This window comes from Geotrypetes seraphini, chromosome 7, assembly GCF_902459505.1.
Source record: "Geotrypetes seraphini chromosome 7, aGeoSer1.1, whole genome shotgun sequence".
Classification (NCBI taxonomy): domain Eukaryota; kingdom Metazoa; phylum Chordata; class Amphibia; order Gymnophiona; family Dermophiidae; genus Geotrypetes; species Geotrypetes seraphini.
Genome location: NC_047090.1, coordinates 22797522 through 22825079, shown reverse-complemented (window position 1 = coordinate 22825079; position 27558 = coordinate 22797522). Strand labels below are relative to the sequence as shown.

At 42.6% G+C, this 27558-nt stretch overlaps 1 protein-coding gene across 1 annotated transcript in view; it reads right to left on the bottom strand.

Annotated features, from left to right (window-relative positions):
* Positions 1 to 13413: 13413 nt before the first annotated feature.
* The window catches only part of HSP90B1 (heat shock protein 90 beta family member 1), a 123071-nt gene continuing 108926 nt past the window's right edge, over positions 13414 to 27558 (bottom strand). The window contains exons 17-18 of the mRNA XM_033951745.1: positions 25467 to 25574; positions 13414 to 13987 (exon numbers count right to left, since the gene is read on the bottom strand). Of these exons, the coding sequence (XP_033807636.1) occupies positions 13958 to 13987; positions 25467 to 25574 (138 nt within the window). The 3' untranslated portion in view covers positions 13414 to 13957. The remainder of the gene's footprint in view (positions 13988 to 25466; positions 25575 to 27558) is intronic.

The window sequence follows — 27558 nt, the reverse complement described above, 5'->3', positions numbered from 1 at the left end:
CTCTTATGTGCTTTGGACCCAAGAGTTCAGGAAATCAGATTGTCTTTGTCCTCTTAGTGCAGTGGTCTCAAATTTGCGGCCCGCCAGGTACTATTTTGAGGCCCTCGATATGTTTATCATAATCACAAAAGTAAAATAAAAGTTTCTTGAACATGTCTCTTTAGCTATAAATTACAATATTATTAAGACTTAGCCAAAAGGAAAGATTTATAAACTATAAAGAGTTTTACCTCTTGCAAAATTGTCATTTTTTTAATAAGACATTAACTATTTTTTCTCAGGCCCTCCAAGTATCTACAAATCCAAAATGCGGCCCTGCAAAGGGTGTGAGTTTGAGACCACTGTCTTAGTGGGTCCTCGTAAGGGGCGCTTCCAAGGCTACCATTGCACGGTGGATCAAGGAAACTATTGCTTCTGCATGCCTTCTTCAGAAAAAGCCTGTTCTGGAATTTCATAAGGCTCATTCCACTCAAGGTCAGGCAGATTCTTGGGCTTAGTCTTCTCTTGTGCCTCCAGTGGATATCTGTAAGGCTGCAGTTTGGTCTTTGCATTCCTTTGTCAGACACTACCATGTGGATGTTCAGGTGCATCAGGATGTAGTGATCAGTGAGCGTGTTCTGTTGTTGGCCCTTCGGGGGTCCCACCCATGATGGATAATGATTTGGTACATCCCATCAGTGAAGAACTGTACCCATCTAGCAAGCAACACAGGAGAAATTAGGTTCTTACCTGCTAATTTTCTTTCTGTTAGTTGCTGGACCGGTACAGTTCCCCACCCTATCTGTCTTTATGCAATGATTACAGGTTCTGTTTGCTTGCAGATTTTGGTTTTTCTGCAGGTTCTAGTATTTTTCTAGGGCTGGGGAGATATAAGAACAGCGGCTATGGCTCAGCTGGCATAGCTGGTAACTTGTGGGGACATTTTCACTACAGGCTTTTAGTTCTATGCATTTGCCATCAGTTGTTACTATCCATTTTGTTGTTTTACTCTCCTGTTTGGAGTGATATTACTGTTCCATGTTAGTTTTTTCCTTAGTTCTGCTTGGCTATTCGGCAGACTGGGTTAGGAGGGGAAACCTCAGCTAACAGCTAATATACTACAACCAAAGGTTTGGTCTCAGTCTCTACCTGCTTATCATAGTAAGATATTACCCATCAGTGAAGAACTGTACCAGTCTAGCAGCTAACAGAAAGAAAATTAGTATGCAAGAATCTAATTTCTCCATATACAGTATCTCTATATGTATCTTAGAGGAGACAGTGGGAGGGTAAGTGTTACTGCATTCCCCTGCTGTCTATGGAGAATCTCTGTTAAAGGTAAGCAACTTTACTTTCTCAAGAGACAAGCAGGGGAGATGCAGTCACACTTGGTGAGTTGCTAATTATTTTCCTGTAAAAAGGATGGTTGAGAAAAGTTAAGGTGGAAATAGATGATCACTATTTTTACTGATAGATGATCCATAGCAGGGTTTAACCAGTAATGAGCCACTGAAGAAGCTGGTGCCTGAAAGTGGTGTGTGTACTAATTCTGGAAAGAAGTGATTAACATGGCTAAGAATAAGAGAACTATTAAGTGGTAACAGTCTATGGAAATGGTAGTGAAATCATCTTCAATGATGTGGTTTTGTTTTTAATCAGAACCTGTACTGCTACTTTATTTGTTATTACATGTTCGTTGCTTGTTCCAGTATAGCTATGAAGAGGATTTTGTGTCATTGCAGAACCATCTTGTTTGTTGCTATTGAATATGTCTATATTGAGTTGTAATAGGCAGCTCCAAGGTTGACATCTGGCCTCTGTTTTTCTATTGCCAGACACAGGGGTCACAATTGCCATTTCTAGATGTGGCTATAGGGTCATTCCATACCAACTGTACATATTTTCAGAATGATCCCCACCTTACCATCTCTAATTTCAATGAAATTTGGAACCTAGATGCTCTGGCTTGAAAAACTAAGCCCTGCAAAGTTTCAACCTCAAACATGAAATTCATGTAAGAAGTGCCTAAGTAGAGCCCTCAGAATTTTGTGCATGTCATATGAAACAAATGAGCAACTTCACGGACCTCCTGTACATAAGAGTATTGCTAACATCAGCCTGAAATTTAATCTACACATATAACTTTTTGTACTTCATAAGCTTTTAGAGTTTCAAAAGTCTAGGCTAAGTGCTCTTCTAATGCCAAATTTGGCCAAAATCTCAATTCACTCATTTTTGGCTTCCTCTTTGGGGTACCATAGATTTGTAACAAATTTAAATGTTTTCTTCTCCCTTGGTACACCTGCTCAACTACTGTTATCCATCAGTGAAAATTTCAAGGCCTGCTTTTGCTTATTTGCAAAGATATTGCAAGTCAAACAGAGCAGTAAAAATATTAAGAAATTTTACCCATGTTTGAAGCCTTGTATTTCAGTTTGACACCAGCAATCACTTTGGTTCAAAAAGCAATGGATAGAGCAACTTTTTCTCTACCAGCTATCAAATTTTCAGGAGGTTGTTTTGTTGTAAAGGGAAGAAATTTGCAATTAAAACTTAATTGTGGAATAGGGCTAAAAATTGCCAGACACTAAGAATGTTGGTTAATAGTAAAGGAATTGTGTTAAACATACTCCATATGTATTTAATAGTTATTAAAATGTCAAAACTTGCATTGGTCCTTGGTGGTTTAACTACTGCCAGTTTATTCAAACTGACAACCCAATCACCAAGAGGTCATGCCCGATAGCCAGGCAAGTCCCGCCACAGGTGTATGGGTTTCTTAGCCAAGGTTCCAAAGCCTGAAGTGGGTCGCTTTATGGCTCCCAAGCCATAGTCACTATTTATTGCATAATGTTATGAAATTTTATCTTCAAGGAGTTGAATTGTTGATTCTGTAAGTGTGTATTGTCAACCAGTTACTGTGCATGCAGAATTACAAAAATGTAGTCTTCAGAAATCTAACAACTGTCTTTCCTAGGAGGCCAATGAAATGAGTGAATTGGTCCATGAGGATGCATGAAATTTGAGTGTATCATGCTCTTCAACTGATATTTCGCAAATGTTTCCAACCCCCCATTTGTCATCATAAACACATGTATTGTCAAGGTTGAATATTTTCTATCTTTAGAGAAGCATTAACTGAAGAGTCATCCAGTAAACAAATAATTGCAATGAATGATGAACAATCATTTGTTACTTGACTCACATGTGTCCCACTAGGGATAAACTGATGCTTTTCACAAGTTCCAGCAATTGTAGAGCCAATTACAAATCTTCTCACTGGAGTCTTTCTTCTTTTAAAACAAACAAAAACTTGATTTTTATCAAATTTTTGATCACAAAACATTAAACAGGTCACTTTGTAAAATGAATTTAGTTTTCTTTTGGTCATTGTAAGCTGCTACCTATTAGCAGTTCCACCTATTCTGTCACAAGGTGACCTTACCATGTTTGTGCCAAAGAAATTCCACTCAGCATGAATACAAAGTCAGACTAGTGATAGCAGACATTAACACGGTGTTTGTATTGTGCAGCAGAAGCCAGCATTGCAATAGCTTATGTACTTAAAAAAAGCTTACTTTCTGCCAATGTTATGTGAAGAATTAACCTTTCCAAAAACCATGCACTGCCACTGTAGCATGCCTTAAGTTGTCACTAAAGCACAGTTACTTACCGCAACAGGTGTTATCCAGGGACAGCAGGCAGATATTCTTGACTGATGGGTGACGGCACCGACAGAGCCCCGGTACGGACAATTTTTAGAGTGATTGCACTCTAAGAACTTAGAAAGTTCGAGCTAGGCCACTCTGCAAGTGCCTTCCTGCCCGACAGAGGCACGCGGTCCCCAGTTAGGATAAGCCAGCTAAGAAGCCAACCCAGGGAGGTGGGAGGAACGCAAGAATATCTGCCTGATGTCCCTGGATAACACCTGTTATGGTAAGTAACTGTGCTTTATCCCAGGACAAGCAGGCAGCATATTCTTGACTGATGGGTGACCTCCAAGCTAACAAAAAGAGGGATGGAGGGAAGATTGGCCATTAGGAAAACAAATTTTGTAAAACAGAGTGGCTGAAGTGTGCATCCCGTCTGGAGAATGCATCCAGACAATAATGAGATGTGAAAGTATGAACTGAGGACCAAGTAGCAGCCTTGCAGATTTCCTCAATGGAAGTGGAGCGGAGGAAAGCTACAGACACTGCCATAGCTCTAAGTTTGTGGTCCCGTGACAGAAACCTTCCAGTGTCAGTTCCCGATTGAGCATAACAGAATGAAATGCAAGCAGCAAGCCAATTGGATAAAGTGCGTTTAGAAACAGGATGACCCATCTTGTTAGGGTCAAAAGCCAAAAAAAGTTGAGATGATCTGTGAGGCTTATTGCGTTCGAGATAGTAAGCCAAAGCACATTTACAGTCCAAAGTATGTAAAGCCTGTTCACCTGGATGAGAATGAGGCTTCGGAAAAAAAAACAGGTAGGGACAATGGACTGGTTAAGGTGAAAAGTCATACACAACCTTAGGAGAAACTTTGGATGGGTACGCAGAACCACCTTGTCATGGTGGAGAAAACAGTGAAAGGTGGGTCAGGCAACTAGTGCATGTAACTCACTGAACCCTCCTGGCAGAGGTAAGAGCGATAAGGGAAGACCACTTTCCACGTGAGAAACTTAAAATGAGCCGTGGCCAAAGGTTCAAAAGGAGGCTTCATAAATGCAGAAAAGAACCAAGTTAAGATCCCAGACCACAGGAGGGGGCTTGAAGAGGGTGGTTTTACATTGAAAAGTCCCCGCATGAATCTGGATACCAAAGGATGAGCAGAGAGGGGTTTTTCCATGAATTGGCTCATGAAAGGCAAGTAATGGCACTGAGATGGACTCTGATAGAAGTAGATTTGAGGACCAGAGTCAGACAAAGAAAGGAGATAGTCCAACACCAGTTTCACTGCTAGAGATGTGGGATCATGGTGAATGCAGAGGCACCAGGAAGAAAACCAAGTCCACTTCTGTTGATAACAATGAAGAGTGGCCAGTTTCCTGGAAGCATCAAGGATAGAACAGACAGGCTTGAGAAAGAAGTGAGTGAGCTGAAGTTAGCCCGAGAGATACCAAGCTGTCAGGTGCAGAGACTGCAGGTTGGGATGCAGGAGAGATTGCTGATGTTGAGTAAGCAGAGAAGGAAACAGTGGAAGAAGAATGGGCTCCCTGGAACTGAGTTGAAGCAGAAGGAGAACCAGTGTTGCCTGGGCCACCATGGAGTGATGAGAATCATGGTGGCTTGTTCCCTCCTGAGCTTGAACAAGGTCCGCAACATTAGAGGGAGAGGAGGAAATGCATAGAGAAAGAGATTGGTCCAATCCAGGAGAAATGCATCCGGAGCCAGACGGTGAGGGGGAGTAGACTCTGGAGCAAAATTGGGGCAGTTGATTGTGAGGGGCTGCAAAAAGGTCCACCTGAGGAGTGCCCCATTGAGCGAAAATGGACTGGAGAGTCATGGGATCGAGAGTCCATTTGTGGGGTTGGAGAATTCTGCTGAGATTGTCTGCTAAGGAATTCTGCTCCCCTTGAATGTAGACAGCTTTCAGGAATAAATGACGAGCTGTCGCCCAAGACCAAATCTGTTGGGCCTCCTGACACAACAGGCGAGAGCCCGTCCCACCTTGTTTGTTGATGTAGTACATTGCAATTTGATTGTCTGTGCAAAGTAGTAGTACTTGAGGAAAGAAGAGATGTTGGAATGCCTTGAGGGCGTAAAACATCGCTCGGAGTTCCAAGAAATTGATGTTTCTTTTCTCAGCCAGTCCAAAGACCCTGAGTTTGGAATTCGTTCAAGTGAGCTCCCTAGGCATAGGGGGATGCATCTGTGGTGATGACTAGATGATGAGGTAGATGGAACAGTAGACCTCTGGAGAGATTTGAAGATGTCTACCACCAGAGTAGAGACTGTCGAAGAGATGATGTCACAGATGTGTTGTGAGCAAGGATCCGTCGCTTGTGACCACTGGGTTGCTAGAGTCCATTGAGGAGTGCGCAGGTGAAGACGTGCAAAGGGGGTGACATGCACCGTCGATGCCATATGCCCCAAGAGCACCATCATTTGATTTGCAGAGATGGTAATCTGTTGGAACACTTGCAGACAGAGATGAAAGATGGTCTGAAGGCGGTTGGATGGAAGAAACGCCCTCATGAGAACAGTGTCCAGAATGGCACCAATGAATTGAAGTCGCTGGGTTGGAATGAGGTGCGACTTGGGAAGATTGATTTCGAAACCCAAAAGTTGAAGAAATCGGATGGTCTGGTTGGTGGCAAGAAGAACAGCTTGAGGGGAATGAGCCTTGATCAGCCAGTCGTCCAGATAAGGGAAGACTCGAAAATTGTGAGAGCGGAGGTAGGCGGCTACCACAATCAGACACTTGGTGAATACCTGGGAGAGGAGGCCAGACCGAAGGGCAACACCTTGTACTGGTAATGAGTTTGAATTGATGAGAAAGCGTAGATATTGTCATGGACGTCAGATGGACATGGGATATGTGTGTAGGCCTCTGAGATCGAGGGAGCATAGCCAGTCGCCCTGAGTGAGAAGAGGGTAGAGTGTGGCAAGAGAGCATTTTGAACTTTTCCTTGACCAAACATTTGTTGAGATCTAATATGGGTCTGAGGTCTCGGTCTTTTTGGGAACTAGAAAGTACCGGGAGTAAAATCCCCTGACCCCGCTGATTCTGGAGGAACCTCTTCGATGGCATTGAGAAGGAGGGATTGAACCTCTTGATTGAGAAGGAGGGATTGAGACCTGTTGGAAGCAGACTCTTTTGGAAGACCTAACGGAGGAGGGGTCTGAAAAATTGAGGGAGTAGCCGTGGGTGATGATAGAGCATCCATTGATCGGTGGTAATTACCTCCCATCGACTCAGAAAAAATTGGAGGCAGCCTCCGATAGGTTGTGGAAGAGGACATGAGGGAGGAAGACTGGCGATGCCCTGGAGAAGGGAGTCAAAAGGGCTGAGTTGGTTTAGGCTGAGCAACAGGTTTTATTGTAGGCTGCTGTTGTTGGCGAGTCTGTTGGTGCTGCTGTTGCCGCTGTCTGAGGCTGGGGAGGATGAGGCTGAATCGGCCGAGCTGAGAAGCGACACTGATACGTCTGCTGTCTAAAAGGACGAGCAGGAGGGGGCTTCTTTTTGGTTTACAATAAAGTATCCCACCTCGTCTCATGAGCCGAAAGCTTCTGGGTGGTGGTATCCAGAGATTCCCCAAACAGCTCGTCACCCAGGCATGGAGCGTTGGCAAGGCGGTCCTGGTGGTTGACATCAAGTTCTGAGACACGAAGCCATGCTAGGCGTCTCATAGCTACAGACATTGCAGTAGCTCAGGATGTAAGTTCAAATGTGTCGTAGATGGAACGGACCATGAACTTCCTGAGCTGGAATAGACTGGCAGTACATTGTTGTAAGGCAGAGAGCTTGTGGTCTTGAAGATATTTTTGAAAAGTGGCCATTTGCTGAATAAGATGTTTCAGGTAAAAAGAGAAGTGGAATGCATAGTTACCTGAACGGTTGGCCAACATAGCATTCTGGTAAAGTCGTTTACCGAATTTATCCATGGCCTTGCCTTCTCTGCCAGGAGGGACAGAAGCATATACACTGGAGCCTGCAGATTTCTTCAGGGTTGACTCCATCAGCAAGGACTCATGTGGCAGCTGAGGCTTGTCAAACCCTGGAATGGGAATAACTTTATAAAGTGACTCCTGGGATGGTGAGAGGAGTCTCCAGATTTTTATAAAAAGTTTCCCTTAAGATATCATGAAGGGGTAATTTCAAAAATTCTTTGGGAGGTTGGTCAAAGTCCAAAGCATCAAGGAATGCTTTGGACTTTCTAGAATCAGACTCCAAGGGGAGAGAAAGGGTGTCTGACATCTTAAGAAATTTCGTGAAGGAAGTGTGCTCCGGCTTACTAGCAGGATCCTGCACAGATGGATCATCCTCATCCGATGAAAAGTCATCATTGGTACCGAGGGGGTCCTCGGAATCACCCCATAAATTAGGGTCGGCCCTGAGATAGAGGAGTAGAGGATTCGGTATGTCTGGTTTTGCGTACCGATTTGCTGGAACACATTGACACCGTACCTGGTGAATGTAAAGCGGTACGGGTGTCAGAAAGCGGTACCGGTTCCGAGACTGGGTGACCCTCTCGACGCAGAGATTTTGGTTCTGCCGATAAAATAGGCATAGACATGGAAGAGGCAGATTTGAGCGGTGCCGATAACGTCGATGCCGACAAAATAGGCTGGTCGACAATAGGCTCAGTGGGTACCGACTCTGGAAGGGTCGGGGTTAGAAGACCTGGGAGAAGTTGTTGCAACTGCTCCTTAAGTTGGACCTGGAGAATGGATGCTATACGTTCATCCAGGGATGGTCCCGATGGCACCGGTACCGGTTTTTTCCTTTCTTGGTACCTATGGTGCAGCTCGATGCTCTGGTGAAGTGGATGCCGATGAAGAGGCAGTAACTTCTATAGGAGCGGAGCGCTTACGAGGCCGGCGCGCAGTCTGCAGGGCTTGTCTCACTGCATGTTCGACTGGCGGGCCGAGAACTGTAGGGAATGGCTTCTTAGCCGGCTTACCTGTAGGGTGCGACGCCAAAGATGTATCTTGCGGTGCCGAAAGCGCCGGGGCCGATTTTGAGGGAGTTGCCGATGCCAGGGTCGATGCCGGTGGAACTTCCATAGCGGTACCGAAAAGAAGCTGCTGCTGAATCTGGCGATTCTTCAAAGTTCTCTTTTGAAGAGAAGCACAGCGGGTGCACGTCGCAGCCCTATGGTCCGGACCCAAGCACTGAAGACACCACCTGTGCGAGTCGGATAACATAATAGGGCATGCACACCGCTGACACACTTTAAAACCCGGTGAAGGAGGCATGAAGGGAAAAACAGCAGTAGCAAAATCGAAGTTCGAGGCTTCGATGGTGCCAACAGGCCCTGCCGGGCCGACTGAAAAAAGTTGAAAAAAAATGGACTTTTTAAAAAATAAAGTTTACAAGAAGAAAAAGAACTTAGAGCTTCACGTAAAAAAATACACGAGCGGGAAGGCGAAAAAGGATTTTCCAACGGCCATTGGAAAACACGCGTCTTCTTAGCTCCACAGAAACTAAGAAACTGGGGACCGTGCGCCTCCATCGGGCGGGAAGGCACTTGTGCACGCATGGTGCGACCTAGCTAGAACTTTCTAAGTTCTTAGAGTGCAATCACTCTAAAATTGTCCGTACCGGGGCTCTGTCGGTGCCGTCACCCATCAGTCAAGAATATGCTGCCCGCTTGTCCTGGGATAATGCTACAAACACTCATGCATTGAATTTCACTATTAAAGGAAGAAAGACAACAAAAGAGGGCAAAGTAGCTTGGCTATTTTCCCAAGTTTCTTCTCTACAAAAACACCCTTCTGACAATTTGACATCTGGTTGTGTCAAAAAGCAACTTTCTCTACCAGATGTCAAATTTTCATGAGGGTGTTTATTTTGTACAGAGGAGAAATTTGCAATTCAATTCTGGTTAGTCAAAGCAGCATAACTTGAACTATTTGAAAGTATTAATGGTATTTGTCCTTGGCAAATTCTTCCTATATTCAGGCTGAAATGTGGAAGAACAATGCATCATATATAATTTGCTGCTTATTATTTATTTTAAAGCAAAGCTTAATGTGATGACATTGCTGAATCAAATCTGTAGAATGATTTATGAATAAAAGCACTTGATTTTGGTTGCTGTTTTCATTACTATGTGGTTCATATATACCATTGTTATTGATATGAGTAAATTTGTAATGTAATCCTGTTTTCACATGTTTTATTTCCAGAGCTTGAACAAGTGAGTTTATTTTCTGAACATTTGGATAATAAGCAATGGATCCAGAAACTATTGATACAAATCAATGCTTGCACCATTGGCAAAAAAAATCAATGATATTACAATGTCATTTAACAGCCTATAGGGCAGAGAGGGCCTTAAAACTCATAAGATCTTCACACAAGTCATCAGAAATTGACTCAATGAACATCTCAATGTTTTGATGAAAGTTCAATTATCTATCTCCATCATGAGGTCATGCTGCAATCCATGCTTATCAGTGCAGTGTTGCAAAGCAATTAAACTGACAACCCCCCCCCCCCCAAAAAAAAAAAAAAAAAAAAAAAAAAAAGTTCCCACCTGGCCAAAAGTTGCACATAACTTGTCAAAAAGAGAAACACCAGAATAACTGCTCAAGCTGATCCATCATCTGAAGAACCAATTGAAAAAGTTTACAAGGTTAGTGGCACTTGGGAGTCTTCCTTAAAAGCTGAGGAAAGTGAGTAAAAGTGACTCCAGAGGTTATATGAAATGTAAAACTGCTTCAAGCACAAACCTCACTGAGCCATAATATTGCCTCTGTGGGTGGTTTTGAACCTGATGAAGTTTCACAAAGACCTTGCATTAACTGCAGTTTTCAATGTCAACCCTGTTCAGATTATGCTGAACTTTTACATTGCTTAAAAGAAAGACTAAACTTGAGTTGTCGTGCATATTTCACCAGGACCCAGGGTATTCGGGCTGGCCTCTGATAATCTGAAGTGTGTGCGATACAAGTGTTTTAGGGGTCTTTACTGCACATGATCATTGTGTGACTGGCTAGAATATTGGGCATCTGTTCAGTGGTCTTACCTGATCTTAGTGCCAAGTTATGATGCCAAACTGACTACACAGGGGTTTTCCACTGAACCCTTGCAATTTCTCTATGTATCCCTTCCACCCAATGTGCAGTAGCAGCCAAAAAAGCAAACAGGATGCTAGGAATTAAAAAAAAAAAAGATAGTTAAGACGACTAAGAATGTTATAATGCCCCTGTATCACTCCATGATGCGACCTCATCTGGAGTATTACGTTCAATTCTGGTCTCCTTATCTCAAGATATAGTGGCACTAGAAAAGGTTAAAGGGGATGAACTCCTCTCATATGAGGAAAGACTAAAACAGGGCTCTATCTACAAAATCCTGAGTGGAATAGAATGGGTACAAGTGGATCGATTTTTCACTTGGTCAAAAATGACAAAGACTAGGGGACACTTGATGAAGTTACAAGGAAACACTTAACTAATAGGAGGCAATTTTTTTCACTCAGAAAATAGTTAAGCTCTGGAATGCATTGCCAGAGGATGTGGTAAGAGCAGATAGCATAGCTGGTTTTAAGAAAGGTTTGGACAAATTCCTGGAGGAAAAGTCCATAGTCTTATTGAGAAAGACATGGGGGAAGCCACTGCTTGCCCTATATTGGTAGCATGGAATATTGCTACTCCTTGGTTTTGGCCAGGTACTAGTGACCTGGATTGGCCACCATGAGAACGGGCTACTGGGCTTGATGGACCATTGGTCTGACCCAGTAAGGCTAGTCTTATGTTCTTATGACTGAGATAATCAATAACAGTCCAGAGAACCAGTTGCAGTACCAAAGGATCTGGTATCCATGTGCTTAGGCTAGGTTGGTACTGAGGACAGTAAATTAACATTCCACCAGCAAATCAGTGTACTTATTCAAAAATGCTTCCATAGACTTCACTTAATTCACAACTGAACTTTGCCTCCTAAATTCAACTCTTGCAAAGACTCCTGCTGGAATCACCCCCAGGTTCCAAAACCCCAAAGGGATCTGCAGATCAGCACACAGTCCCTGGACACCCCCCCCCCTCCTCCTAGAAGTGCTGCACCTGTAGATAAGGGATCAGCAAGCTGGTTGTCATAAGGATCTCCCAGATCAGGAAGCACAAGAATAGGAGCCAACAGAGCAATGGACATGCCCATAGAAGCAATGCCACCGAGACGCATCAGAGGCAGAGCAGGACTGCACTGGGGAAGAACACTGGTTTTTAAAACTCATTTCACAAATGTTTCATAAATTTTAAGGCGGCCTCCAGCTCCTGGGGTGTAGAATTACCATCTGATGACTTACTTTGCATTTCTTAAGCTGTGGAGTAGGGGTCCCCAAAGTCCCTCCTTGAGGGCTGAATCCAGTCAGGTTTTCCCCAATGAATATGCATTGAAAGCAGTGCATGCATGTAGATCTCATGCATATTCATTGGGGAAATTCTGAAAACCCAACTGGATTCAGCCCTCAAGGAGAGACTTTGGGGGACCCCTGCTGTGGAGGATCTGCAGATAGTAGCACAGAATTAGTCCTGCTAAGGCCTGAAAATAAAAAAAGCTTACTCATTGGGCTAGCTATTTTGTTATCTGTTTAAGCATGGGAGAGGCTAAGCTTGATACTGCCATCTCTCCCAGCTGCGCCACACAGCATATAGTGCAAGGATGCTCTTGAGGTGCTAAATTAGCACAATTCTGGCAAGAATTCACATTAAGAACCCAAGGATTCCATCCCAACAAGCTCTGAGACAAAAACTGAAGTTTTAGAGAAGCAGGGAGCTTTAGAAAAAAAGTTGCCAAGATGGTAGCCACTAAAAATCATTCCAAAATTGTGATATTTTTTTTTCCACATTAAAGTGCAAAATGGCAATTTTTAGATTTTTCAGGTGGGAGGCCGGGACATGCAGAAATGCTCAAAAATTTTCTAACCACCCCTAATTCACCTCACAGGCTGCAGCACATCCCCAGCTCACTGTGACCTGTGCTGGAAATGTGCTGCAGCCTGCTTCAGCTCTAACAGTAGCTGGAATCAGAATCGCTGCCTCATGCTGGTAATGCCTCTTCAATTCTGATCTTCAGGCTGTCAGTCAGACCCTATACCTGACTGCACCTCCACCCTTGTGAACTAACGGGACACACTCGGGGACAGGTGGAGGCGAGAAGACACAGCTGGCACCCTGCAAGACACCTCAGAGTCTTCTACAGATGCCCAATAGCCTGCACTCAAACCCTTGTTTAGAAGGAGAAAGATTGAGACAGCCCTGAGCTCCTGTGAAGCAAATGCAGGCTGGCTGACAGGTACCACCAGGGATTGGTCTGTCAGCTGCAGACAGAAGTTTGTGTGATTTCAATGTAAGCAGAGCTGAATAATCACCGAGTACAAGAACTCCTCCCCCCCCCCCAAGTAAAATAAAATGGAGTTAGCAGAATGCACACTCCTGCTGGCATGCCTGCAGAAGGAAAAAACTGTAGGTAGAGCTAAGAGTGAAATACAGCAGCACAGAAAAAATCCAGAGTTGATTCCTTCTGCAGATGACACACGGCCATGTGGGACACAACCCCTCTAGTGTTTCACCTACTGCACTGAAATATACCATACAGTTTCTTATATACCACAGTTTAACAAGGAATCATTGTGGCTTACAATAAGCTTGGGATCAGTTATAGCATTAACAAATAGTTTCTAGAAAGCATATTAGATAGAGATCAGTCATAAGGAGAAAAAAGTAACATCCTCCTGAAGCTTTAATAGGAGGGAACCTGACAAGAATAGGGAGTCTTTCAGTGTATACAGAAGGAGATAATTTTACTGTACTAAATATTTACTTAGGACGAGCTCTTCTGCATTAATTTAAAAATATAAACAATTTAGAGATACAGTTGTGGAAATTGTTTAACCAGTTAATGTTAATGGCAAACATGAAGTTTCAGTATTTTCATACAAACACTGGACCACTACAAATTCAAACTGAAAACTGTGAAAGCTGTGCCTACAGTGAAGTGTTTTTATCCAAATTGGTAAAAATTTAGTCAGTGTTTTATGAAGTTGAAGGGCGAAGAAAACCCAAAATGTTCATCCAAAATCTGTAAGATCAAGTGCCCCACAGGACAGTACTGACACCCCAGTTAGAACAGGACAGTGAACATTTATTTTTGTCCACAGAAGTTTTTTTTACATCAAGAATATACTCATAAATAGTACAAATTTACATTCATGAGGAATGTTTAAAAAAAACCCTCAAAACTTAAAAAAAAATCCCATTTGCCCCAACATTTTACAGTGAACAGATTTAATCCATGTCCTCCTTCCAGACAATATAGTTAAGTTTTACAGTTCATCTTTTGCATCTGTGGGTTCCTGTAAAATAAAACAAAAAATAGTAAAAACTCATGGCACTAGAAACTAAATTTGTACAATGACTGTTCATGCTATTTTGAAATATTTATAGAGTTGCAATTCATGGAAGAGGATATGCCACCTTAGCATACAATTCCTATAATGGGCTTGGAATACTCCCATCTATACTGTAGATATCCTTGGAGGAGACAGATGATATTCTCTACCAACTGCACAAGTCAAATTCTCAGCAATAATCTGATTTGCATGCCATATAGGAAATGTTTATGCACTGTTCTTCAAAACTACTACACCAAGATATGAAAATGGCATGAAAAGGGAACTTTGTTCTTACTTAAGTGTGGTTAATGCAATAAAACCTTAACTTGTGTTAATTTTAATGCAACAAACTCCCTACCTGTACCCCTCTCACTATTTCCTCCTTCCAGTATCTCTCTCCCTCCTCCGTATGCATGCACAGTCCACCTTTCCCTCCCCTTGCTGGCCCTCCCTGCTTAAGTCTACAGCACCAAATATTCACTGCTTCCCTAAAGCCATGAGCTATCCTTCCTGCAGGAAACAGGAAATTGTTTAGAAGCAGCAGGATCTACTGAGGGAGAGCTCTTGTGGCTATAGAGCAGCAGTTTGTATTTGGCGATGCAGACTGTAAAAGAAGGGAGGAAGAGTGATACTATACTGTTATGTGCGAGAGGAGAGGTGGTTTGTGGTGGCAGCAGCAGGAGACTACAATGGCATGCAGGGAAGAGGTTGGGGGAGAGTCAGATGTCTGACCTGCAGAGGGGGAGAGAAGAGGCAGACAGATCTGGGACTTAAAAGAAGATCCAGATCGGGGGGGGGGGGGGGGGGGGAGAGGGAGTAGAGCAAGAAATGCCAGAGTGCATGTAAAGGGTGCCCTTGGAGGGGAGGTGGTGTCCATGCAGGGGAGGGGAGGAAAGAGGTCCTGAGGGAAAGGAAGAGAAGATGAAATGGTGCCCATGGAGAAGAAGGAGATGGTGCCCATGGAGTACAGAGATTAAATGGTACCCATGCAGGGGAAGGGAAGGGATAGGAGATGGGTTGAGATGGAAAAGGATGAAATGTGTCCATGAAGGGAAAGGAAGAGATGGTGACCATGGAGGGGAGGGGGGAAACGGAGAAAGCTGAATATGAAAATGGGTATAAGGCAGAAAATGAAGCAAGGAGGAAAGAAGAAAATGAAGGGACAGGATGCTCTGGAGACAGGAAGCAGAACTAAGAAAAAAATGAATATTAAAATAAAATCACCCAAACGGTAAGAAACTGATTTTTTTCAGTTTAGTAATTTAAACATGGAATTTATATCTGCTATTTTGTACTTTATAGGAGGGAGACACTTATGCAATCTAATCATGTGATTAAAAGTTTTAAATCTATGTACAGCCTTAATTCTTACCTATTAAGGAAAGGAAATTTAAGTCCTGCTAGTTCTGTCCATACCAGTGGGTTATAACCCCCGATTAGCAGATAGAGAAACAGTCTCCAGTGATGATACCAGATCCCCAACCCCCCTGCCTTTCAGGGTAGGATGCTGGACTGATCTAGTAGGCCTCACATTAAAGAAAACAGGTTAAGAATTTCACCCATCTTTTGGTCCTGCTAAATCAGCTCAAACTTTTCTGCACAACTACCCTTCAAAAAAGTGCTGTTAACTCACCCAAGACATTAACTTGTAATCTTCCTTTCATTCTTTTGTTAAGTACCAGTTGTTGCACTGGTTTCAACCTTGGTGGTCACCTAGGTTTTAGTGGAATGCACCCCAAGGCCTGCTTAATCCAGCCTTCCTTTGCATATCTTTCCCTTACATTACTTGCCTATGGAACAGCATAAGTGATTTGATTTCCAGAAAATTTTTGTTGAGATCTGGTGGCCACAAGTAATCTGTGAACATCCAACTTATGGAACATGTGGTCTCAACTGGCTTAAGGCAAAATGTAGGTAAGGAAACCACATTTACATGGAAAAAGACTACTTTCAATATAAAGTAAGAATTTGAACTAAGTAAAAAAGATTGTACAGAATGAAACATCTATACTGGGAAAACATATTGAGGTAAGGACAAACAGGAAAACATATTGAGGTAAGGACAAACAGGTAATTTTCCTATCACTGCAAGCTTTGCAGAAGGAATCGAGTCCAGATTTTTTCTGTGGCCCTCCTACTTCTGTAGGAGCTCTGCCACCTACAGGTAGTTCCCAAGCAGGGAAGAGCTCCTCTAGGGGAAGCAGGGAATTTGAAAAAAAACTTTCCAACAGTATTTCTGCTCAACAAAACGTAGGAATAATCAAACATAAGCATCAAAGGAGCTCATGTAGACGCTAGAAATATAGGATATACAATTCTTCATGGCCCAGAGGACTAACATCCAATTTGAAAACAATCAGAATAAGACAGTAGGCCAGCACAGGAATGATAGGGCGGGAGTACAGAATGACACTTATGTACTGGAAAAAATAAAGATAATGACAATCGTTTTCCAGTGCAATAGGTATGTCATTTTGTAAAAAAATGGGATGTACCAAAGCAGTCCCAGAAATCTAGGGTGGGCCGACTACTGGCCTGCAACAGTGACAACCCAAAGGCATTCTTCTCTTGCCACATCTACCCTGTAAAACTTTGCAAAAGTATGCAGAGTGGACCAAGGTGCTTGTTGACAATCTCCTCAGGGAGACAGTCCTAGTTTCAGTCCATGACGAAGCCACACTTCTAATTGAATGAGCCTTAATAGAAAAAGGAGATTGCTTTCCACACACAATATAGGTGGATCAAATGGCCTTACACATCCATCTGGAAATTGTGGCCTTGAAAGCTAGCACACTTTGCTTAGCTGAATGATTCAGCACAAACAGATGTGGTCAGAGTCAAAATTCATTGGTGACCTCCAGATATCAAATAAGCATGTTTCTCATGTCTAACTTCTTCAAAACATGATTGTTTTCTTCGAACCTGTTGAGTGGCAGGCATGTAAGTGGACTTAATATGAAAACCAGAGACAACTGTCAGCAGAAAAGGAACAGTGTGTACAGACTCCAGTTTTTGAGCTTTTAAAGGAAAGACTGAGAGCCTTGGGGTTCTGAGACTCGTTTCACCAAGGTCAAAGCCACCAGAAAGACCGCCTTGAGCATCAAATCCATTAGTGATGCTTCTTCTAGTAGTTTAAACAGAGGTTTGGAATAGAGGTTAGTAGCACCATGAGGAGAAACTGGGTCTTATCAGTGGTCCGATGCAGAGAGCATCTTTTAGAAATCTAGCTATGTCTGGATGAGATGCCAGCATAGACCTGCGGTCCTAAACTAATACTATCAGTCAGAGAATTCAACATGTCAGGACCTCGATGATCAACTGATTGAAAAACTAAAAGAAAGGGAATTTGGCTTGCAGTTGCAAGAGACCATGGATAATAAGGATGCACATTTGATTTGTTATGTATGATTTGTAGATGGAAATTTAATTATGGAGAAACTTTTGTAAAAAAAAAAAAAAAAAGATAACTGCAAGTGCAAAGGCTCAGGACTCGTTTGAGATCCTAAAAGGATATTATTTATTTATCCTGGTAAGCAATTTTCTAGTAGATAGGCAAGACATTCTAGATGACCCACTACTTGCATGGTCTGCAGAAGAAATCTATTACAGATTTGTCTCTGCCTCTTGTGTACTTCACATGCTAGTTTAACGCCCTCTAGCAGTCAGTACTCAAGCATAGAGACGTCTATTAAGTACAGGCACCTGTAACGAAAGGCTAAACCATTGTTCTGCTCAAACTATTAAACAGTACCATTAACCTCCAAGGAGTTCAGAACTACTCCCACAAAAGGTCATACATATGTACAAACTAACCCCAAAGGGTTGACCAGTCTCCAAGAAACAGATTGGATAAGCAGAAGGAGACTGAAATCTGAAATCAATCTGAACAGGCACAGCAAGGACAGGGTGGGTTGTCTAAAATGTTTCACCTATCTACTGGAAAAGAGCTTACCAGGGTTAAATACATAATCTCCTTTTCCAATGCAATAGGTGAGACATTCTAGACCAGTGGTTCCTAACCCTGTCCTGGAGGATCACCAGCTAGTCAGGTTTTCAGGATAGCCCTAATGAATATGCATGCAGCAGATTTGCATGCCTGTCACCTCCATTATATGCAAATATCTCCCATGCATATTCATTAGGATTATCCCAAAAACCCGACTGGCTGGTGGTCCTCCAGGACAGGGTTGGAAACACCACTCTAGACCATAGAGACATACAATGGTAATTCCCCAAGAAAGCTAGGATGGGCTTGCTGTGCTGGCCCTCAAGACCAAGGACTCAAAGGGCAGAGTCCTGTCTGGTAGCAACATCCACTCTATAGAACTTGGCAAATGTGTGAAAAGTCAACGTTGCCGCCCTGCAAATCTCAGGAGCAACAGAACTAGCTTCAGTCCTGGCAGAGTACCTTAACATAAATTAGGGGACAGTCGCCCTAAGAATGTAAGTGGACTAAATGGCTCTACAGATGCCATCTAGAGATTGTAGCTTTAGAAGCGGGAGAACCCTGCAGAATTAAATGAGACACCACAACAGGTGGTCAGAAAGCAACTCATGACTCGCCAATATTGCAGGAGCACCCTGCGCCCATCCAAGTATTTTAGCAGACAACCCCAAGATTGGAACCCATCAGCTAAACTGGGAAACACTTCTGGATGGCATTGGAAAACAGAAACCACCTTTGGCAAAAAGAAAGGAGGAACTGTCTGCTCTCAGGAACTCAGAACAAAGGGGGTCGATATGACAACGCCTGCCATCTGGAAACTCTACAGGCCCCAGGAGAGCAACCAGAAAAAACAGTCGAGTTAAATCCTAGAGAGAAGCATCTCAGTGGATCAAAAGGAGGCTTGGCAAGGCTAAATTGTACTACATTAAGGTCCCAGACCTGGAACAAATACATAACTGGCAGCCAAATCCAAAGATATTTTTGCAAAACTGAGCAACATCCAGATGGAACTCCAAACAGAACTGCCTGATACTAGTGCTCAAAAGGAGAAGTTTAAAGCCAGTAGGGGGTAGTTCAAGAACTTTAAGAAAAGGACTGGATCCATAGTGTTATGCACAGAGGCCACCAGTTCTAATATGGAAGCAGCAGAAAAGTTTGTAAAGGAGTTTGAGGCGTTTGTGATCAGTGAAGGCTATGTTTCAAACCAAGTGTTCAATTGACGAAACGGGCCTCTTTTGGAAAAAGATGCCCAGGCAAACATACATCTCAAAGGAAGAAAAGTCTGAACCAGGCCATAAGCCAATGAAAGACTACCTTATTCTTGCTGTGTGGTAATGCTACTGGGGACTACAATATCAAACATCTCCTCGTGTAGCATTCAGAAAATCCATGGGTCCAAGAACATCATTAATAACAAATGTTATGTGGAGATCGAATGTGAAAGCATGGGTTACCAGGCAGTTCATTTGCTGCTCATGTAAAGGTTTATCTGCAGGAGAAAAATCTCCCGATAAAGGCTCTCCTTGTCCTGGGTCCTTATGTTGGGTGAATATAGCTTCATTAAGATAAATTTTTGCCCCCCCCAATACCACTCCTCTTATCCAGCCCATGGACCAGCAGGTGATCTCAAACTTCAAAAAAATTGTACACCAAGGCTATGTTCCAGAGACATTTTGAAGTTACAAATGAAAAACTGACCCTCAGAGTTCTAGAAGGATCACTACAATATCCTCCATTGCTTAAGAATCATTGAGAAAGCATGGAGGGAAGTGTCAGAGGACGATGATCTCTGCCTGGAAAAATCTCTGGCCTGAATGTGTTGCTGAAAGGAACTTCAGCTTTGAGGAACCACCTGACATCGTATCTCTGGGCAAGTCCATGGGTTTGGAAGTCAGCGAAGATGATGTCAGAGTTAGTGGATGATCACAAGACTGAGCTGACAACAGAAGAGCTTCAGCACCTCAACCAGCAGTAGCAGAAAAGGTCACAGAAGAAATTTCTTCAGGGGAGGAAGGAGACACTGGTACCATTCCTACTGCTGAAATCAAGGATATTCTCAGCATGTGATCAAAAATCCAAGTAGTTAAGTGGCATCCTGATAAATCCTTTAACAGGTGTGTTAACTTGTTCAATGATATCATTGAACATTTTAGAAAAATTCAAAAAGATTGCCAGACCACTTTGGAACATTGGTTCTCAAAAAGACACTATGACCAGTGATCCCATAAAAAGGAAGAGACACCAGAAAAGTTACCTAATGTTAATATGGAAGGTGACTTGCCTTCCAAGCAATAATCTCCCTCCTCCAGCTTCCACATCATTCTGTTTTAAGGTAAATACAGGATTTTATATTTTTTATTACTTTATATTTTACCTTATAATCCGGTTTATTTACTGTTAAAATCACTTGAAAATCCGAGTTCGTGGGACCAAGGAACAGATTAATCCAGTTTCTATTATTTTAAAGGAGAAAAATTGTCTTGGAACTCGAATGGGTTTCTGGAACAGATTAAGTTCCCATTCCAAGGTATCACTGTATATTTATGACTAAAATATTTTAAGAGTTGACGAAGTATATTGGGGTCTGTATGGATGGTGGTCGTTCAATGTCAGGCCGTTATGGAGGATTACAAGCACTTATATGAAAGAAAGCTCCAGCTGTAATGTGGACCCATTGCATAATACATATGGAAGTACTTGCATCAAAGCATTTGAGTCCTACATTGAATTTGTCCTAGAACAAATGGTGGATGTGATAAAACTTTATAAAAACTCGCTGGATGTGATAAAACTTTATAAAAACTCGCCCAGTAGAAGCAAGATTTATAAATAAAAAAAAAAAAAAAAAGTGTGTGAAGATATGGGAGCTGAATGCATGTTTGTCTGTTATATACTACTGCCACTCATGCTGGCTTTCTTGATGCAATATGTTGGCCCGTATATTTCAATTAAAACAAGAACTACAAAGTTTTTGGCATACTTGTGTTTTTCTTCAAGAAAAATGTAGAGAAAGTTTTTGATGAAACTGGTATACTTGTGAAATTTTGGAAAGTTAAATACACTAAATCTCTCCTTGCAAGGAGTCAACATGCACATTTTGAAATTGATTGAGATTTCAACTTTCAAAAAAAAAAAAAAATACAATTATGGTGGCGAAAGATGCATGAAGACAGTGGCAGATTCGTTTCCCCTTTTGCAGCAGTTCATGATCTCCAATGAAGTTGTTTTGTCCAACAACATAAAATCAGTTTTTGAAGATCACATATCAAAGGGTTTGAAAAATATTTCCAAGATCCCATGAAATTTGCCTGGATTCAGGATACCTTTAGAGCCAAACATCCAGCTGACTACTGAAGAAAACCTCATTGAGCTGTCTTGCAACAATGCGCTCAAGACACGATTTAGCAGCATGAATTACTGCATTTTGGTGTTCAGTAAGATGAGTATCTGCTGTTAAAGCAGTAGAACACAGAATCTTAATTCAGTTTGCAACATCCTGTTTATGGGGAGGTTGGGTTTTCGGCGTTTACTGTGATAAGCAAATACTGAGCGAAAATAAATGTGGAACAAGAAATGAGATTGGCCATTGGTTCAGAGGTTTGAGAAGATTTGTAATGAACAGCAAGCTCATCCATCTTCCCTAGTTCTTATCAATATTTTGTGTGATTGTGTTGCAGGTGTCTGATATACCAAGCCTCTGCTTTTAGGAGTCCCTGTTCCTTTGTGTCGTACCTTTTCCTGTTTTAGCTGGCATTCCTTTCTTCCTATTTTATAATGTAAATAGTTTTGAATGGTTTATCAGATAAAGTAGATATCAAATACTAATTAAATACAATTCTAACAATGGAAGTGTATTAAAATTGTACTGATCTCAATCAAAAGCTGGGCATACTATCCAAAGTAGGACTTTTGATTCATTTCTCATGAAACCCAGTGAAAGCATTTAAATGCAGATTCCAAAGATGACATGCATTTGCACAAAATTTAGAAGGCAGTAACTGTTATTTTTCTCCATGGACAAGGATAAGTCAGCTACACTTGCAACATCATCCCAAGGAGGACTAAAGTATCATCTAGAGCAGTGGTTCCCAACCCTGTCCTGGAGGACCATCAGGCCAATCGGGTTTTCGGGATAGCCCTAATGAATATGCATGGAGATTTGCATGCCTGTTACTTCCATTACATGAAAATCTCATATATGCATATTCATTAAGGCTCGCCTGAAAACCCGATTGGCCTGGTGGTCCTCCAGGACAGGGTTGGGAACCACTGATCTAGAGTGCAAGAAAGCAGAAAGGTCTGGCATCCAGCGATCAGTGCATGGTACGATTTAATATTAAGATGGGTACAGAAAGGGTTAATTCAAAAGCAAAGGTTCTAGACTTTAAAAACCTAACTTTCAGATGGGGGTTTACGTCAAGGAATTATTTTCTGGATGGGAACGTCTAGAAGGAGCGGAAATGCGGTGGGCAAAATTGAAATGAGCAATTGTAATGGCGACAAACCTTTTTGTGAGGCAAGTTAAGTAAAAGACGAAAAGAAGGCCGCTTTGGTTCTCAAAAGTAGTAGCTGAGAAGATAAACAAGAGGTTAGCTTTCATAAAGTACAAAAGATTGCAGAAAGAGGAAGACAGTCAAAAATATCTGGAAAGTTGAAGCTGGTTGTGTAGTCAGGAAAGCAAAGATGCAAATGGAAGAAAAATAGCTCACACGGTAAAATGAGGAGCCAAGACATTTTTTAGATAGTGATAGGAAGAAGTGCAATAGTGGCATTGTGAGACAAATGTGAAGAGGAGGAATATGTAGAAGCTGATAAAAAAAGGCCGAATTGCTTAACAAATATTTCTGTTCCGTGTTCACAGCTGAAGCGCTGGAAACAGGATTGCAGAAGACAAACGTAAATAGGGATGGAGGAGTAATTGACCCTGATCGATTTTCAGAGGGTTGTGTTCGTGAGGAGTTAGCTAAAATAAGGTATACAAAGCAATAGGGCCTGATAGTGTACATCCAAGGGTGTTGAAGAAACTTTGTAAAGGTCAGAGAAGCTACCAGAACTTCCTCATGAGTCTCTAGAGTCAGAAGTGGTACTGGACGACTGGAAGGAAGGAAGTAGGGAATTACAGGCCGGTAAGTCTGACTTCTCTGGTAAGTAAATTAATGGATATGCTTTTAAAACAAAGAATGGTCAAGTCTCTGTAATCCTGTGGATTACAGGACTGGAGGCAACATGGGTTCACTAGAGGTAGGTCTTGTCAGACAAATCTGATCAATTTCTTTGACTGGGTGACCAGAGAATTGGATAGAGGATGTGTGCTAATGTGGTGTATTTAGATTTTAGTAAAGCCTTTGACAGTATTCCACACAAATGTCTACTAAAAAAACTGAGTGCCCTCAGGATGGGTCCCAAAGTGACGGGCTGGGTAAGGAACTGGTTGAGTGGATGGCAACAGAGGGTAGTGCTCAATGGAGATCACTCTGAGGAAAGGGATGTTATCAGTGGTGTGCCTCAAGGTTCTATTCTTAGGCCTGTTCTTTTTAACATTTTTATAAATGATATTGCTGAAGGGTTGTCTGATAAGATTTGCCTCTTTGCGGATGATACCAAAATCTGCAATAGAGTAGACATGCCGGATGGTGTGAACATGAACCTAGCGAAGCTTGAAGAATGGTCTGGAATTGGTTTGAAATTTGGCAGCTAAAATTTAATGCTAAGAAATGCAATGTCATGCATTTGGGCTGCAAAAACCCAAGGGAACAGTACAGTTTAGGGGGTGAAGAGCTTATGTGCATGACAAAAGAGCAGGACTTGGGTGTGATTGTATATGATCTTATGTGGTGATGTTAATGTGGCCAAACAGGTTGAAAAGGTGACTGCAAAAGCTGCTGCATAGGGAGAGGTTGGCCAGTAGGAAAAAGGAGGTATTGATGCCTCTGTATAAGATTCTGTTGGAGACCTCATTTAGAATATTGTGCACAATTCTGGAGACCGCACGTTCAAAAAGATATAAAAAAGATGGAGTCTGTTGAGGAAGGCTACTAAAATGATGTGTGGTCTGTCATAAGGCGTATGGGGCCAGACAAAGATCTCAATCTGTATACTTTGGAGGAAAGGTGGAAGAGGGGAGATATGATAGATGTTTAAATACCTATATAATGTAAATGTGCACAAGTCAAGTCTCATTTGAAAGGAAACTCTGCAATGAGAGGGCATAGAATGAAGTTAAGAGATGATAGGCTTAGGAGCAGGGCCAGATTAACCAATAGGGCCAGTAGGCACGAGCCTAGGGCCTGAACTTGTCAGGGAGGCCCACATAAGACAACTCTTAATTTTTTGGGTTTCAAATGGCGATAGCCCTCCCCAGGAAAAAAAAAAAACAAAAACAAATCGGCAAAGCGCCCTCCCCCCCCCCCCCCCCCCACGAAAACTAGAGTAACCAGCGGCAACCTGCACAAGGCGTTTTCACACTGTCCAAAGCTAAGCCCTAGAAAAAAAAGTTTGCGTGCATGCCCGCTGTAGTGCAGAGTCTGTTGCAAGCTGGGTGTGGGGAGGTCAATACCAGCCCCATTGGTTGCCTCAAGAGGGCTTGTCAGGTATGTCACTCTCGGATGATTCCATTGGTTCCTGCCCGCCCGTGGCCGCTGCTCCACATCCGCCTGCTGCTACCTGCCACAACTCCAGGAAGGTAAGGAATCCTTCCTCCCTATGTCACCAGTCTGTGCCATCTCCCCTCACTGCCTTCCAGCAGTTGTCCTCCCTCCATGACTGCCTGCCAAAGCCTGCCTTCCTCTTTCCCTCCCTGAAGCCTGCCTACCCACCGCCGATTCGTACACACACACAAAAAACAGGTAAATAAATGGGGGGGGGGGGGGGTGTAGGCGGGGCATGGCCAGGAGGCCATTGTACTTATGTGCCTAGGGGCCCTTGAAGAATTAATCCTGCCCTGTTCAGGAGTGGAGTAATCTAAGGATAGGGTGGTAGATGTGTGGAACAGCAGAAGTGGTGGAAACGGAAACTGTCTGAATTCAAGAGGGCCTGGGATAGGCACATGGAATCTCAGAGAAAGTTAATGGTTACTGTGAATGGGCAGACTAGTTGGGCCATTTGACCTTTATCTGCCATCATGTTTCTATGTCTACCAGTTTCTGCCTCAGTTATTACCCCTGGCAAATAGTTGATACTCCTGCTTTTATTCCTTTTTTCTTTCCCTATTTTTAATTTATTTTTAAAAAGTAAACTATTGTTCCCTTCCACTCATTTGGACATTTGGTGGGACCATTCTCTTGCTAGGTAGTGTTACAATCTGAGCCTCCTGCATAAGCTTAAGGACTCACTAGCTCCAGGTAGCATGAAAGTCTCCCCAGAATCTACAGAGCAAGAACTTGATGTTGGGGTCATGTCCTTAATTTTGACAAATACTAGCAGTTCAGTCAAAATGTCATCTTAAGCATTTATCAACTACAAAACAATCTGAATATGAAAGGATTTCTAACAGACCTGAGTTTCTGTTTTTTCAGCTTCATCGCTAGCTTCTGCTTCCACCTCATCATCCTGCTCCATTTCATCAGCTTGCTCTTCAGGTTCTTCCTCTGGCTCATCTTCCACCTTATGAAAATATATTAATTATACACAACAGGTATCAAATACTAAATGAGAAATGTCATTTATATATATTTTAAGGCCAAAGTTCTCTCCAAGGGCCATCTACTGAGATGTCTCTACCACATATGGAGGACCAAACAGTACAAAATTGATTAGATAAACAAAGCATCATTACTAGCAAGATGTTTTATGAAACAGAAGGTTACAACTGGAAACAGCAGAGTTTACTATTGTGCGTTCAAGGTAGTGTTGGTTTCAACACTGAACATGGATGGTATGACAGCACAAGGATGAGAAAGCACCAGGGTAACCAGGATTGTAATCTTTATAGTGCAAAAGCTTTACTTTTTCAAGGGAGCATATAAATGGCTTAGTTTTATACATAAACCACACAGGGATAGCAATAAATTTTTTTTAAAAATTGACAAGATATAGCTATTGCTCTAAGTGTCAAATGGAAGGCAGCTCATTAGAAACTCAGTAATATTTTAAACCAAGGAAAGAAAAGCCTCAAAAAAATCATGACAGCTCCCACTCCATACACACAGTATCAACAAGGCTGTCTCATTCTCATTAGTATAAACTCTGCTGACATCTTTCTTAACTGAGTCCCAAAATGAAAAAGCTGTCCATGTACACTAAGGAGAAATTAGGTTACCTGCTATTTTTTTTTAGTCCCTCTAGATTGGCACAAAAAATAATTTCTTGTATACCACTATACCAGAAGTTCAAAGCGGTTCATGGATTGTTTATGCTCCTCTGCCAGTAGGACATACAAATACTGTTGGATACCGATTAGAACAAACTTTCAAAAAGGTCCCCCCAGTTTGTCAGCTAAACTAGACAAACCAAAAGCCGCTGCTCTTACTATACTTCCCCAAAACAGAAAAAATACTGCAGAAAAACATACCAAATACAAGACAGGGTAGAGTCTGTGCCAGTCTAGAGGGACCAAGAACCTAATTTCTCCTTTAGCGTCCCTCCAGACTGGCACAGAATGGATGGGACATACCAAAGCGGTACCTATCATGGTTGGGGACCCCTGAAGGGCCACAAGGGACCCCCCAAAGGGCCACAAGAACACGCTCACTGAACACCACATTCCAACGCACCTGAACATCCACATGTTAGTGGTGAACAAATGAATGGATAGAAGACCAAGCCGTAGCTTTACAGATATCCACTGAAGGCACAAGAACTCTCAGCCCAAGAGGCTGCCTGCCTCTGAGTGCAATGAACTTTGAGAAAACCAAGGACCGGTTTCTTCTGAAGGTATACCAAACCAATAGCCTTGGGAAGCATAGTCCCTCTTGCGAGGACCTGTGAACATCCAATTTGTGCAAATGTCTCTGCTCCAAAGAGCCCTCCCGGCTACCCATGACCGGGTTAACATGAAAAGGCAAAACCACCTTGGGCAGAAAAGAAGGAACCCAACACAACCTGCACTTTGGAGAATTCCAGGAATGGAGGCTTACAAGAAAAAGCCTGCAGTTCTTCAGTCAGCACAGGGATTATCAGGCCAAGGGGCTGGATGCTCTGGTGCAGGTTTGGCCAATGGACAGCCTGCTGCATGTCTTTCCTCTGTGGCCATTCTTGGGCAGAATTCCTCAGATTGCCCGGCACACAGGCTGCATGATCCTGGTAGCCCTGGACTGGCCCTGGCACCTGCGGTACGCATATCTGGTTTGTCTTCTAGTGGCAGACCCTCTCTTATCTCTGCCCCTATTGCCTGACCTTCTTACTGGGGGGTCCTATTCACATGCTCGAACAGGGTTCCTTTTGTCTTATGGCTTGACTCTTGAAAGGGAATGTCGCAAACAATGAGCAATGGGGATGCCAGATTTATTTTCTTGTATATATTTTTCAGCAGCCTCATATTTAGTGACTGTAGGGATTATGACAATAAGACAAAAGGAATAGTTGGGTTATATGCTGGTTTTGTAAGAAGCAAAGTTGAGGATGGCATGGCTTAATGGAGAAACACCCT